Here is an 11,735-nt window from a genome sequence, read left to right on the forward strand (position 1 = left end):
TCGGGGCATACTGTTATTGATGCGTATATCATTTATTTTTTTATCACAGTTGTGACCAGAAGGATTCCATCACAGTATATGATATTCTGGATAATGTGGAGACGGTAATTGACGTGTTCTGTGGGGCCAAACTTCCTCCTCAGCTTATGTCCAGCGGTCCCTACCTAAAGATCGAATTCAACTCTATATCACACATAGATCACGTCCCTTTCTCAGGATTTAGTTTCCTTTACAATTTCAGATCAGGTAAGTGGACAAGATTTGACAATGGCATCACACATGTTTCGTTCATAATTTCTGCAGATGTTTAATTTTTATAGAATTTACAACTGGGTCAAAGAGCAATAATATATTTTCACCCATTTAAAAAAAACGTCACAGGATGGAAATTCAAATTCCTCAAAACTTTTTTATTATTATACATGTTGAAGTTCAAGGAAAAGGAAACAACTTAACCATCAAAATTGTCCAGGTGTTTTACAGTTTGTCCAATAAAGGAGAATCTCCCGGGTCAGATTATGCTAGTTTGTTCAGTCTGTGACATTTTCCACATGAGCATGAATATTAAGGAGATTCGAGGGCCAAAATCAATATAAAAAAACCTCTGAAAAAGCTCCTGTTTCAAGGTTACTGTATTGTTACAGTCTTGATTTGAATTTATTTTGAATTCATAATGAAAGACTTGTTGAACATGCATGTTATTGACATGAACCAGGTCAGGTCATGATATGAGAACTAAAGAAACACTGGTGAGTGACACAGGCCCTATGGTCCTCTTGTTTGTTATTTTTGGTCTAGAAATCAGAAATTGTTTCCTTTCTAAATAGCACTAACGGTTAAAGAAGTTGATATTTATGGTGAATAATCAGATACATATAGTAAGGTACATGTCTGAAACAGTTTGGAAAAGTGAAAGACAAGAATATGGGAGGGGGTCATGTCTACCTCTGTCCATTTGTAGAAAATATAAGGTCAATTACACTGCATTTCTTTTTAAATATTTATCAACAATATAACTTAATTCACACAAACACACACACACACACACACACACACACACAGGGATTGAAATGTACTACACTAAATGTAAATAATTCTAATCATTGATTTCATTCTCTTTCCCCCTAGATTTTGGAATAAACACAGGAATACAAAAGAAAAATAAAGGTAAGAGGACTCAAGTTGACTTTACTCAAGGCTTACTGTAATTATACCTGTTTTGGTTTGTGTAGAGTTATCTCCCTTGGACACTCTTTTGTGACAATTTTCAAGTATGAATTACCATTTCAAAAAGCATTTTACAGATTTTCATAATGCAGAATTTTCCTGGCAAGGAGATTATAATAAAGAAGTGTCTTAATCCAAGAGTTATTAATTTGATGGATACAAATTAAAATATTTACCAGAGGTTGAAGTGCATGAAAATTTTACTGTGTTCATACTTGATAATTGTCACAAAAGAGTGTCCAAGGGAGATAACTCTAACTTGTGTTGAGAATATTAATACTGTACTAGAAAACTCATTAAATGTCACGAAGTGAATATCAAACTGGTAAAACAATGTCAAATATAGTTTATCACCACAATTAAGTCACAATTTTTTTTGCTGATTTACATATGAACATATTTATATTATGCAAAAATGTGCAAAAGAATTGGGAAATTAATATTGCATTGTATGTTCTGGAATAATTCTTATTTTTAATCACAAATTGTAAATATGAGGAACTAATATTCAAGAATTGTGCAAAAATTTAATTACGTGTATTAATTTATTATCGATAATTGTAAAAATAAAGAATAGATGGAGAGTTGTGAAATAATTTCAATTCTATACATTAGAAAAGTAGATATTTTATGAACATTTATAAGTCATTGTAAAAACATTAAAGCAGGCTATTCAATAAATCTGAAAATATTCAATTTTTGTATTCAGTAGTTATGTGTTTAATATTTCATATTTTAGAATAATGAAAATAATTCTAAAATAATATTGAAATTATGAAAATAATTCTAATATTGAAGAATTATTTCATAGTATTAATTTACAATTTGATAACTTACAAACATTATATTTTTCAAAATTTTTGGCGTTGGTTTCTAAAATCATATTTTCTGTTTCAGATTGTTATTTTGAATATAAAAGTGGACTAACCAAAACAGGCAGATTTGTTTCTCCAAATCATCCAGGACTTTATCCAAAAGATACCACCTGTCATTACATATTCCACGGGGAACCAAATGAACAAGTCCACATTTTATTTCGGGAATTCGAAGTTAAAGGCAAATTTCCAAGGTTGGTAATGCAGTTAATCTTTCACCACTTTTTTTTTTTAGCTTTTCAGAATTGAATTCAATGGCAAGCATTTGTATTTAAGGACAAAAAAATTTTTTTTAGATATGATATGAAATTTAAATTCATTGAACACATTTTAAATGAATGATACATATAGATATGGAATGGTGTGTTTCAAATATTGTGTATATTTGCATTTGGATTCAAATGGTTTTAAAAACAAAATAGAAAAAAAATTGAAAGAAGAAAAGATGGCATGAAAACATTAGTAAAATATGATTTTTTGAATGAATCTTATGTTAGATATTTACTTCACTCTTCATCTTAAGGACTTTCCACCCTTCGTAATACACATGTTTTTTGTCACCCCTGGGGGAACCCCAGTGGGGGACTATTAATTTTGGTTTCAGTCCCAGATTTTGACCTCTGTTAGGAGGGCTGTTGAGTATCTTGCTTCTGTCGGAATATACCTGGCGCTAATTACAAGCTCTTGGATATCTCAGATATCAATTTCCTTTTTAAACAGGAATAGCATAAAACCTAAAGGCGGTCCAAATTCCCCATGGGAATTACATATAACCTAAAGATGTTCCGAGTATGAATCGGGCACTTTTGAGGTTCCCGAAGGGGTAAACTGTCGTATTATAAATTGCTATTGACTGAATTAGATAGTTTATGTCTGTCCAACGACTACCGTTAATATTTGCGTATAGTGCACACTTTTTTAAGGGGAAAATGAAGTGTCAAGAAAGGGGACGTACACGATACTCAAGAACAATCCAAAACCAGTCCTTGGTCGCGACCATTTCTCGTAAATTTTTCGAGGATTTTCGGAAATGTTTTGATATATGCTAACAGCAATACAACTGCTAAATTTCGTTGAATAATCCCTGATTGCATTGCCAATTTAACAAGTACGAAAAGTTGCAAGTTTAACTCATATAATACTATAGAATCGGATAAATAAACTTGAGTAAAGTAGGCTCAACTTTTCAGGACGTTACGTTGTGAATTGAAAAATACCACGTATCGGGAAACATAACGAAGAATTGCATCGGATTTATTACTCTGTGGTTAAAATGTCGTTCTTGGGTAAAATCTTGCTGAACTCTTCAATCTTGTCCGTAGGAATGTGTCAAAACGACATGGGGTAAAGTGGCGAAGTTAGCAAGTTCGTGTACCGCAAAGAGTCGAAGTTGCGTGATATATTATTAACCGGCAGGAATTTACAAAGTGACATCCATGAGAATTGAAACGATAATGATAAAAGTTTGAGTTTGAAAATTAGATATCAATGGGTTCAAAACAGCCAAATACATTCCGATCTTTTCTTTTCGAAGGAGAATTGCTGATATCACAATTGTTTGGTGTTCTTCATGTCTTGCAAATTTGGCTGTTGGCGGTCCTCGTCGGAGTGACTGCCTTTAAGCGTAACTACAGTACACATTCTGCCGATATTGATGACCGATTCAGTCGGATTTGCAGACGATCAGAAAACTACTTGGAAAAGTGTATTTCATAACAAAAAATAGTAGAAGATTTATCCATATATAAGATTGAATCTTTTCTGAAACTTATTGTTGTGAAAACAACATCGTTATATTCCAATTACCTGTTCTGCCCATGCAAGTGACCGTGTCAGCGCACAGATCTCCCCGTATTCAAGGTGTCAGTCAACGCTAACGTTATATTTGCGACATGCCTTCCTATTAATTCCCTGTGTTGCCATGGCTACCTGAACAGCATGTATGTATTTACACCTGGTAATTGTTTACTATTTTGATTGACAGGTGGCAATATATACGTTGTATTTATCAAAAATGATCATACAGAATGATGGGGTGACTTTCATGTCATTCTGACATATTTCTAGTTCTTGTCGTATTTTCGTGTCGTCATTTCCGTATTGCGTATCGGGCATTCCATTACCGTAGATTATAGTAACACCGGGTAAACAATAGTACACGTGCGTGACGTGATATGTCATCACCCGATATCGAGACTTAATTTGGAAATGTGTAATCACACGTACTTTAGAAATAAAGCTTATGATACAAAGACATTAATTAACTCAGGGGAAAACACTGAGATACGATCAGACGACTTCAAGAAGGTCGTATATGAGGCACATAAAATGCAGACTGATGTGTTATGTTTACCGACCTCACCTGTACCTATCACGTGCTAACAGTAGTTCACAAGCTCTTGGTCGCTACGACTTTTGTTGTCGAGCGAGTTACGCTCTGTCAGATAAATCGGTTCACAAATGCAATTACAATAACTCTGTGAAAATAGTGGTTTGTAAAGTATCAAGATCCCTATAAAATACAAGTGCATGTGCGTGCACGTAATAACAGCATACCATGCGATAGCCTATGGTTACATACATGTATGTACCTGACATGTTAATATACCATGCATAAGCAGGCTATAGCTATGGAATGATGTCCAAAGTGTACATGCATATGATTGAGAGTAATTTTGTTCCATAAAAGAACAGTAAATTGACAAATAAATATAGTAATTTAATTTATTTCCGTCGTTTTTGGTATATTAAATAAAATAAGTGTCATTGTATAAATTCCATCCCTCTGCAAAAAGTTCCGATTTTTTTCAAGGTATACAACTCTTATCAGGATCAAAATAATTGTAAAATGTAAAATAAATTAATTATAAAGACTTTGTGTGTATTTGGTTCAATTTTTCACTCTTTTTGTATGAAACTATGTGTCCTGTCTGCTTTTGGCTTGTATTTAGTAACTTTTATCCATATAGTTACAATAAAAAAACGCTTTTTGTAACATGTTGTAGATATTTTATGATAAATAAAATATTTGTAGGGTTAATTAGCTTTGTTTCTTTTCATTATTTTATTGTTGTAATATAGTTTTGAACAATGCCACACGCTCAAAAACTGTGAGTATTGAATTTGACAAAAATTCATTTTTTCGGTATTTTTTACAAAAAAATACCCAGTTTATCGGAATGCTTAGATTTTCATAAAATCATCTCTACATAGTGACATAACCATTATGTGAAACTTTCATTGAATTCTGATGGTTAATTGCGAAAGGGTGGAGCCTCCTTAATAACTTTCATACTAGTATGTATAGTTCATCATCGGGGAATTTCAAAGATTGATTTTTCATGTACAGGTATGATAACAGGAACGGTTGAATAGCATGTACTTTTCAAGAGACAAAGACACATTTGAAGAAATGTTTGCCCTGTCAAACTTTCTCCTTTCGCCGGGAAAATCCTAATTCGCCCAGTTTTACTTTCACCCTTCACATTTCATTACCATGTCTATTATGTTATTTTCTTGTGGTCACTGTTACAATGATAAATTCGCCCTCATTATGGAGGGCAAAAATGAAACTGCAGTGAAAATTTCCCGGTTTACAGTATTTCGGTAATGTCAACATAGCTTAAGCTTAACCCTTTCAACCCTATGTAACTAAATAGACTCTACCATGCATTGATCTGGAAGAGTCCATTATGGTCAACAGTGGTGAAAGGGTTAAAACTGTAGTGAGCAGGAACTGTTTTAATATCTCTTAAAAATCCAGGAGGGCCAACATTTGACTCATTCACCCCTAAAGACACATTTGAACACTTCCAAATCAAAGGTTGGAATAGTTCATTATGAAATTTCAGGGGTGAATGAGTGAAAACAGTATTTGGCTTTTAATATCTCCAAATTTCTTTCAAATCATTGCCAGACATGATCTTTTTATTTATTTTTCACAGAGAGAAGAAACTTCGCTTGAGCTCACAATCTGAGTTTGAGCATAAGAATGGTTTCATGAAATTAGCCCAGGGCGAAACGGGAAACACTCAAACGTTAATATCATACTTCAGATTACTACATAAACATAAAAATGATTAAATCTAAGAAAATCATCGGTATTTCTACCTGTCTGACCAACGTTTTGTTCAGGGATTTCCCTCTACTAGCGCATGCGAATAGTACACCATTTCTTTGCAAACAAAATGACTGGCCGTGTGAAGTAAGCGAAAGAAAAGTGTTGTACTGTGGCAGCTACGAAACGAAAAGTTGCCAAATGGTCAAAAGATAGTGTAAGGAGTACGTTACGGAATCATTATTGCAGGTGGGCAGTATTCAAAGGAGAAAATAACTGCCGTAGCAGTTAGTACGGTGCATGTATTCTTTCGGATAGCCGGTTAAGCTGAAATGGAATCGACAGAAATGCTAGCGCTGTTTGTTATGAATTAAAAAATATCTAAAACTATTAAGCTCGCTAGTATCTTTGTCTGAGTTTGAACACAGATGAACTTAGTTTAATATGTTAATGGGCATGTATTGGAGAGAGTTTACTTTGTGTTTCTATAATTATACAGTGGTTTATGCGAAAGGAAGGGATAAGTGACTGGTTAGTTTGATTTTTCCATGAGGCCCTCCAAGGGATAACTGTTGTGATGGCCCACGGCGTATTTTCTGGGTCACCGAGATACGTGTTATCTAAGTCCGTGGATTTACATAATTTATAATATTACCGGGTTCAATAAAATGGTATGATTTAATTATATTGCTGAATTAAACGATTATTTTTGTTTTTACATGCAAGATTTAAATTAGTACTAATATGAATACCCGGCCTCCTCTGCTCCGGCAACATATAAAAAAAAAATCAGAAAGGTTTGTCCCTTGGTGTAGGGAAGGTGTTTAGCCCCGTACCATCTGTACCGGCCACATTCCGGTACTAAATTCAATATATATTTAAATATATCTACTATATGTTTATGCCTATTATCATTGTTGACATTTAATTGTAAATGTATGACGGGAGAAGGCTGTGATAACTTGTAAAAACTTGTGCCCCATCCCTTGTTTAATTTTATTGGCAACAAATTTATGTTTAAAGCTAAATAAATTTAAATTCTGAACATTGGCAAGTTTGCAATTAACTTCTAATGATGAATAATTACTGTTCAATAAGTTTGAATACGGACTTAGAAATCATATAACTTGGTTTCATAGTGGGGGAAGAAGTTGCAGTTGCCTTACGGCCCCTCTCTGGGGGCCCCTTTGGAAACCGTTTCATCTCGCTCGCACCACTTGTGTTTACTGCCTAGTCAGGTGACGTTATCGGCGCTATTTTTAGCAGGGCTTTCCCGAACAATCCAAGTGGTCAAACTGGACATTTGGAACGGACTATGAATATGGGAATAGCGATGTAACATAAGTGGAAGTGCATACAATACATACATTCATTAAAAAAAACACGCCTTTTCACGTGATGTCCCTTTAGATACTGGACCAAACTTATCATTATCACCACTGGTCCCAAGTCTGTCATATATATGTTAGCTTACTCTTTCAGGTGTTTGTCTGTGGGCAGTGATGTTGTGACATTCTCAAACTTCTACGGAGTGGAGGATCGGGATATGCCACGATTGTGTGGAGTATTGAAGCCAGAGTCCAAGCTTATAGTTTCTGACAGCGATTTTCTGAGTGTGGTCTTTCAGTCTAATCTCATACAGGAGAGTTCTGGTTTTGAGGCACATTACAGTTTTAAGGAAAAAAGTAAGTTATATGAATAATTAATGTGTGTTGTAGATCTTTAGCAATACGTTGGTATGTTGGGATGGATAACTATATAAACCAACCCAAAAGATTGTTGCTGATTTCAGATACCAAAATCTGCCCCTGCAATTTTGTTCAGTAGCAAAATTGATGGTATGAGTAAAGTTCATTGAAAAGAAACATTTCAAATGTGTTTCTATATCATAAAGCCTGCAGCTAATATAGCAATTGCTGCTCATTCATATTTAGTGTCTAAATATAGAGAACATGGCTATTTTCCTTTTCTGATTTTGTATGCCATCATTCAACAATGAAATTTCACAGCTAATTCTTAATAAAAAAAATTAAAAAAATATGTATTTCATGATGATGAAATAAATCAACGATCCATCAGACGAGAAAATCTCTTTTTTTTTATTGAAAAGGAAAGGGGAGAAGTATTTTCACGGTCACATTTATGTTTCCTTCTTTTCTATACATCAATACATTTGCAGAAGGCTGTTTAGCCATCGGGGCTGGAAGTCAAACAATCATCTAGAATAGTGCTAACTTATTTATACTTGTCACAAATTGATATCGAGCAGTCAAAGTTTAAATATCTAATACATCAGTAATATCTTTTATTGTGGTTTTTGTTTCAGATAAATCCACACCCTCCAACACTCCGCAAAGGTCCAGAGCGGGGGTTATGCGGTCCAGTAGCCTAGCTATTATTGGTCAGTTGCTTATAACTGTTGTGATAGCAAAACACTTGCTGACGGTAGATTCTTGATCCAGACGACGCAGATGTGGCCATAGGTTTCCGTGGGAACAAATTCTGTGATATCTACGATGTAACACTGCACAAATAATTCGTCAATAGTGAGAACAGAGGGGATATACACGCCAGTAAAAAAATATCGGAGAAGTAAAGGGAGATCACTAAGGACGGGTCAAATTTTGCCAGACACGCCTCTTATTCTTTACCAGAAGGAGAAATATCTGTTCCAAAGACAAAATACTCAACGCTTTCATATCAACTTCATATAGAAGATGTCTTATCTGATATATTGATAACAAGGAAAGATAACTCTATCCCAATGCTAGTCACATTTCAGTGGCAACAGATAGGAGGAACTATACAAGGGGACAGAGTCGTGTGGTCTTTGTCTAAAAGACCATCAGTTTCACAGTAAACACAGAGAAATGACTCCACATTCTTGGAAATACATTTTCCAATTATTTGAAATTCAAAAGCAGTTCACATGAAGGAATAATGGGTCAGAGCTGTGAGATGTGTGTTTAATATGGATTGTGGAACACGTTTAAGATAAAGCAATATTTTGAAATACATTCCTGACAGAATGAGGCAGTAATTGAACTGATGCCGAGGACATATATATGTGAAACATCCATTTATTTGGACAGCCAAAAATGACTTTTTACCAAGATAGGTGGAAACGTATTGCCATAAGACTTATTGTGCTTTTCCAGATCATGGACTGGAAGCTTGTTATACTAAGTGATACTGCAATACACAAAGAGAAATCAGGATTGTAAACAAGTCATCTATATATCATAACTGATGTTAATACTATCTGTTGCCTTTATTCATCCTTTCAACGTTGTTGACCAATTCATGTCTCTACCTCATGTTCTCAACAAACCAACACGTCTTTGTAATATACAAGTCATCGTCATTTCATGAAATGAGAAATCACACCACAAGTTTATGCTGTAAAATGCCGTATGCCATGTTTGCAATGCACTTACGATGTGTGTACGTATAATTCACAAGCTTGATCTTATAAATATGAGTAGGATTGGGATCTCAAGTAGTGATGTCCTAATTCTGTCAAGATATATATACCGTAGTGACTTCCGATACAGTTTTCTAAAACTTCTGTGTTTTGCTGTTGCTCTTAATGATTTAACTTATGTAGGATTTTTATGTTTACAATAAACACTAGACATTAAATTGTGTAGTTTCATTTCTCCTTTTTTAGTGAGAAGAAAACTTAACAGTCAAAGATAGAATATAGTAATTGGCACTTCGTCAAAGAAAAATAATAATGGAGAGAAAAAAAAAAGAAAAAAATATTGGAATATGTTTTTGGAATCGGTGTCGTAAATGGATATTACCGAACAATTTACAGGAATAATTGTGTACCATCCACGACAGTTTTTAGTTGCTCTAGTACTTTCTTAATGCTATGTCTTGATTGGTTGATCGATGATTGGACAGAGTTATTCAACAGCAATTAGTTGATGGAATTCGGATAGAGAACGTTTTTACAGATTTTTAAACTAACAATCGCATATAGTCAACAAAGACACCTTGGTAACATCAATAAATAGGACCAAACATTCGTTAACATTGGCAAAACTATATCAACAAAACAAATGCTTCTATAACCCCTACAAAAAAGTGGGCAAAGCCTCGGGTTTTGATAGGATAATCCTTTCCTGCTCCACACTAGGCACTGATCTTAATATCTCGTGTTCCTAACCACGGCAAATGCCTGAATCCGACAGCTCAAGAATGCCCTGGAATAGAGGTCAGTGCTTGAAAATGAAAAATAGAAAATCGTGTGTCATGGGAACGTGCTTGTATTTACTCATTTAACCTTAAACAATGCTGGAATATGTACTGAAGAAAATTATCATGTATACTTTTCGATTAAAAACCAAGATCAGACCATTTAGTGAACAGAAAAATTGTCCTGGACCAAAACCAGCGATTTTGTCGAGTTTCCAATATGGCAATGAGACATTTATCTTGTGGTTAATCCATTACTCATTCAAACTTGCTCAAATTCGCTGTCTAGATCTGTTCAAACATTTAATCAATTGTTGTTTGAAGACGTCAGTCATATAACTTATCAACCAATCAAAGACCTTTGTCAGAGTCAGAGCTCGAGAAAGTGGTGTTTACTTATGTGAAGAATTTTGGAGTTGTTTTTTTTTGTCTGGATTACATGACTGAACAAATATTTTTGAATATGGAACTACTCTGACAGAAACAATCAAAAGTTTCATATACCTATCCTAATATCAAACTTTTTTTATGTTTAACAAGTATTTGTTTGAAAGCTGTGCCATATTTGCATACATGTTTAGCTTTGTCAGCTAAACAATATTGTCTGCTTCCTAGACTGTGGAACCGCGTTTGGGTGCGCTGTGAAATTTTGCATTTAAGGATGTTCATGTATCGGAAACAATTGTCTCCAGATATTGACATAGTCCTATTAGGAAAAACATACTATACAGTGTATAGTTTTGCATAACCTTACTAAACAGTGTATCGTTTTGCAGGGTCAAGAGTGGTAGAGTGGCAGATTTTCCACGAGCGTGTGCGTTTTTTTTGTAAGGAAATTGTATATAAATACATAGTATATCTGTTACACGTATAATAATGTTAATACTTCAGTGAAAACAAGAGTTTTATATATATAAATCACCATCACATTTCTTCATGTCTATTCTATATATGTACATAATGCTACACTGTACAGATGAAAAATCGCCATTTGGTTACGAAAGTTGATGTTATCATTGATTATGACTGATAATTTTGTTGCTGATGTTGTGAAAGTTGTATGCTATTATTGTTAGAAATTGACGTACGTATGTATGTACATGTATGCATGTATGTATGTTTTCATGGTATGTATGTATGTACATGTATGTATGTATGTTTTCATGGTATGTATGTATGTACATGTATGTATGTATGTATATTTATGTATTTATGTACATGTATGTATGTATGTTTTCATGGTATGTATGTATGTACATGTATGTATGTATGTTTTCATGGTATGTACAAATTGTACTACACTGTTTATGGATGTTTATATTTTTTATCATGGAAAAGTGTTTACGGATAAATGGAGTTTTTATTGTGTGTTT

At 34.1% G+C, this 11,735-nt stretch overlaps 1 protein-coding gene across 1 annotated transcript in view; it reads left to right on the top strand.

Annotated features, from left to right (window-relative positions):
* Positions 1–11,520, top strand: part of LOC110452976 (suppressor of lurcher protein 1-like) — a 240,008-nt gene extending 228,488 nt beyond the window's left edge. Inside the window, exons 10-14 of the mRNA XM_021501759.1 lie at positions 50–246; positions 1,129–1,167; positions 2,125–2,296; positions 7,642–7,844; positions 8,486–11,520. Coding sequence (XP_021357434.1) covers positions 50–246; positions 1,129–1,167; positions 2,125–2,296; positions 7,642–7,844; positions 8,486–8,616 — 742 coding nt within the window. The 3' untranslated portion in view covers positions 8,617–11,520. The remainder of the gene's footprint in view (positions 1–49; positions 247–1,128; positions 1,168–2,124; positions 2,297–7,641; positions 7,845–8,485) is intronic.
* Positions 11,521–11,735: the final 215 nt, after the last annotated feature.

Source organism: Mizuhopecten yessoensis, unplaced genomic scaffold (assembly GCF_002113885.1).
Source record: "Mizuhopecten yessoensis strain PY_sf001 unplaced genomic scaffold, ASM211388v2 scaffold7021, whole genome shotgun sequence".
NCBI classification, from domain to species: Eukaryota; Metazoa; Mollusca; class Bivalvia; order Pectinida; family Pectinidae; genus Mizuhopecten; species Mizuhopecten yessoensis.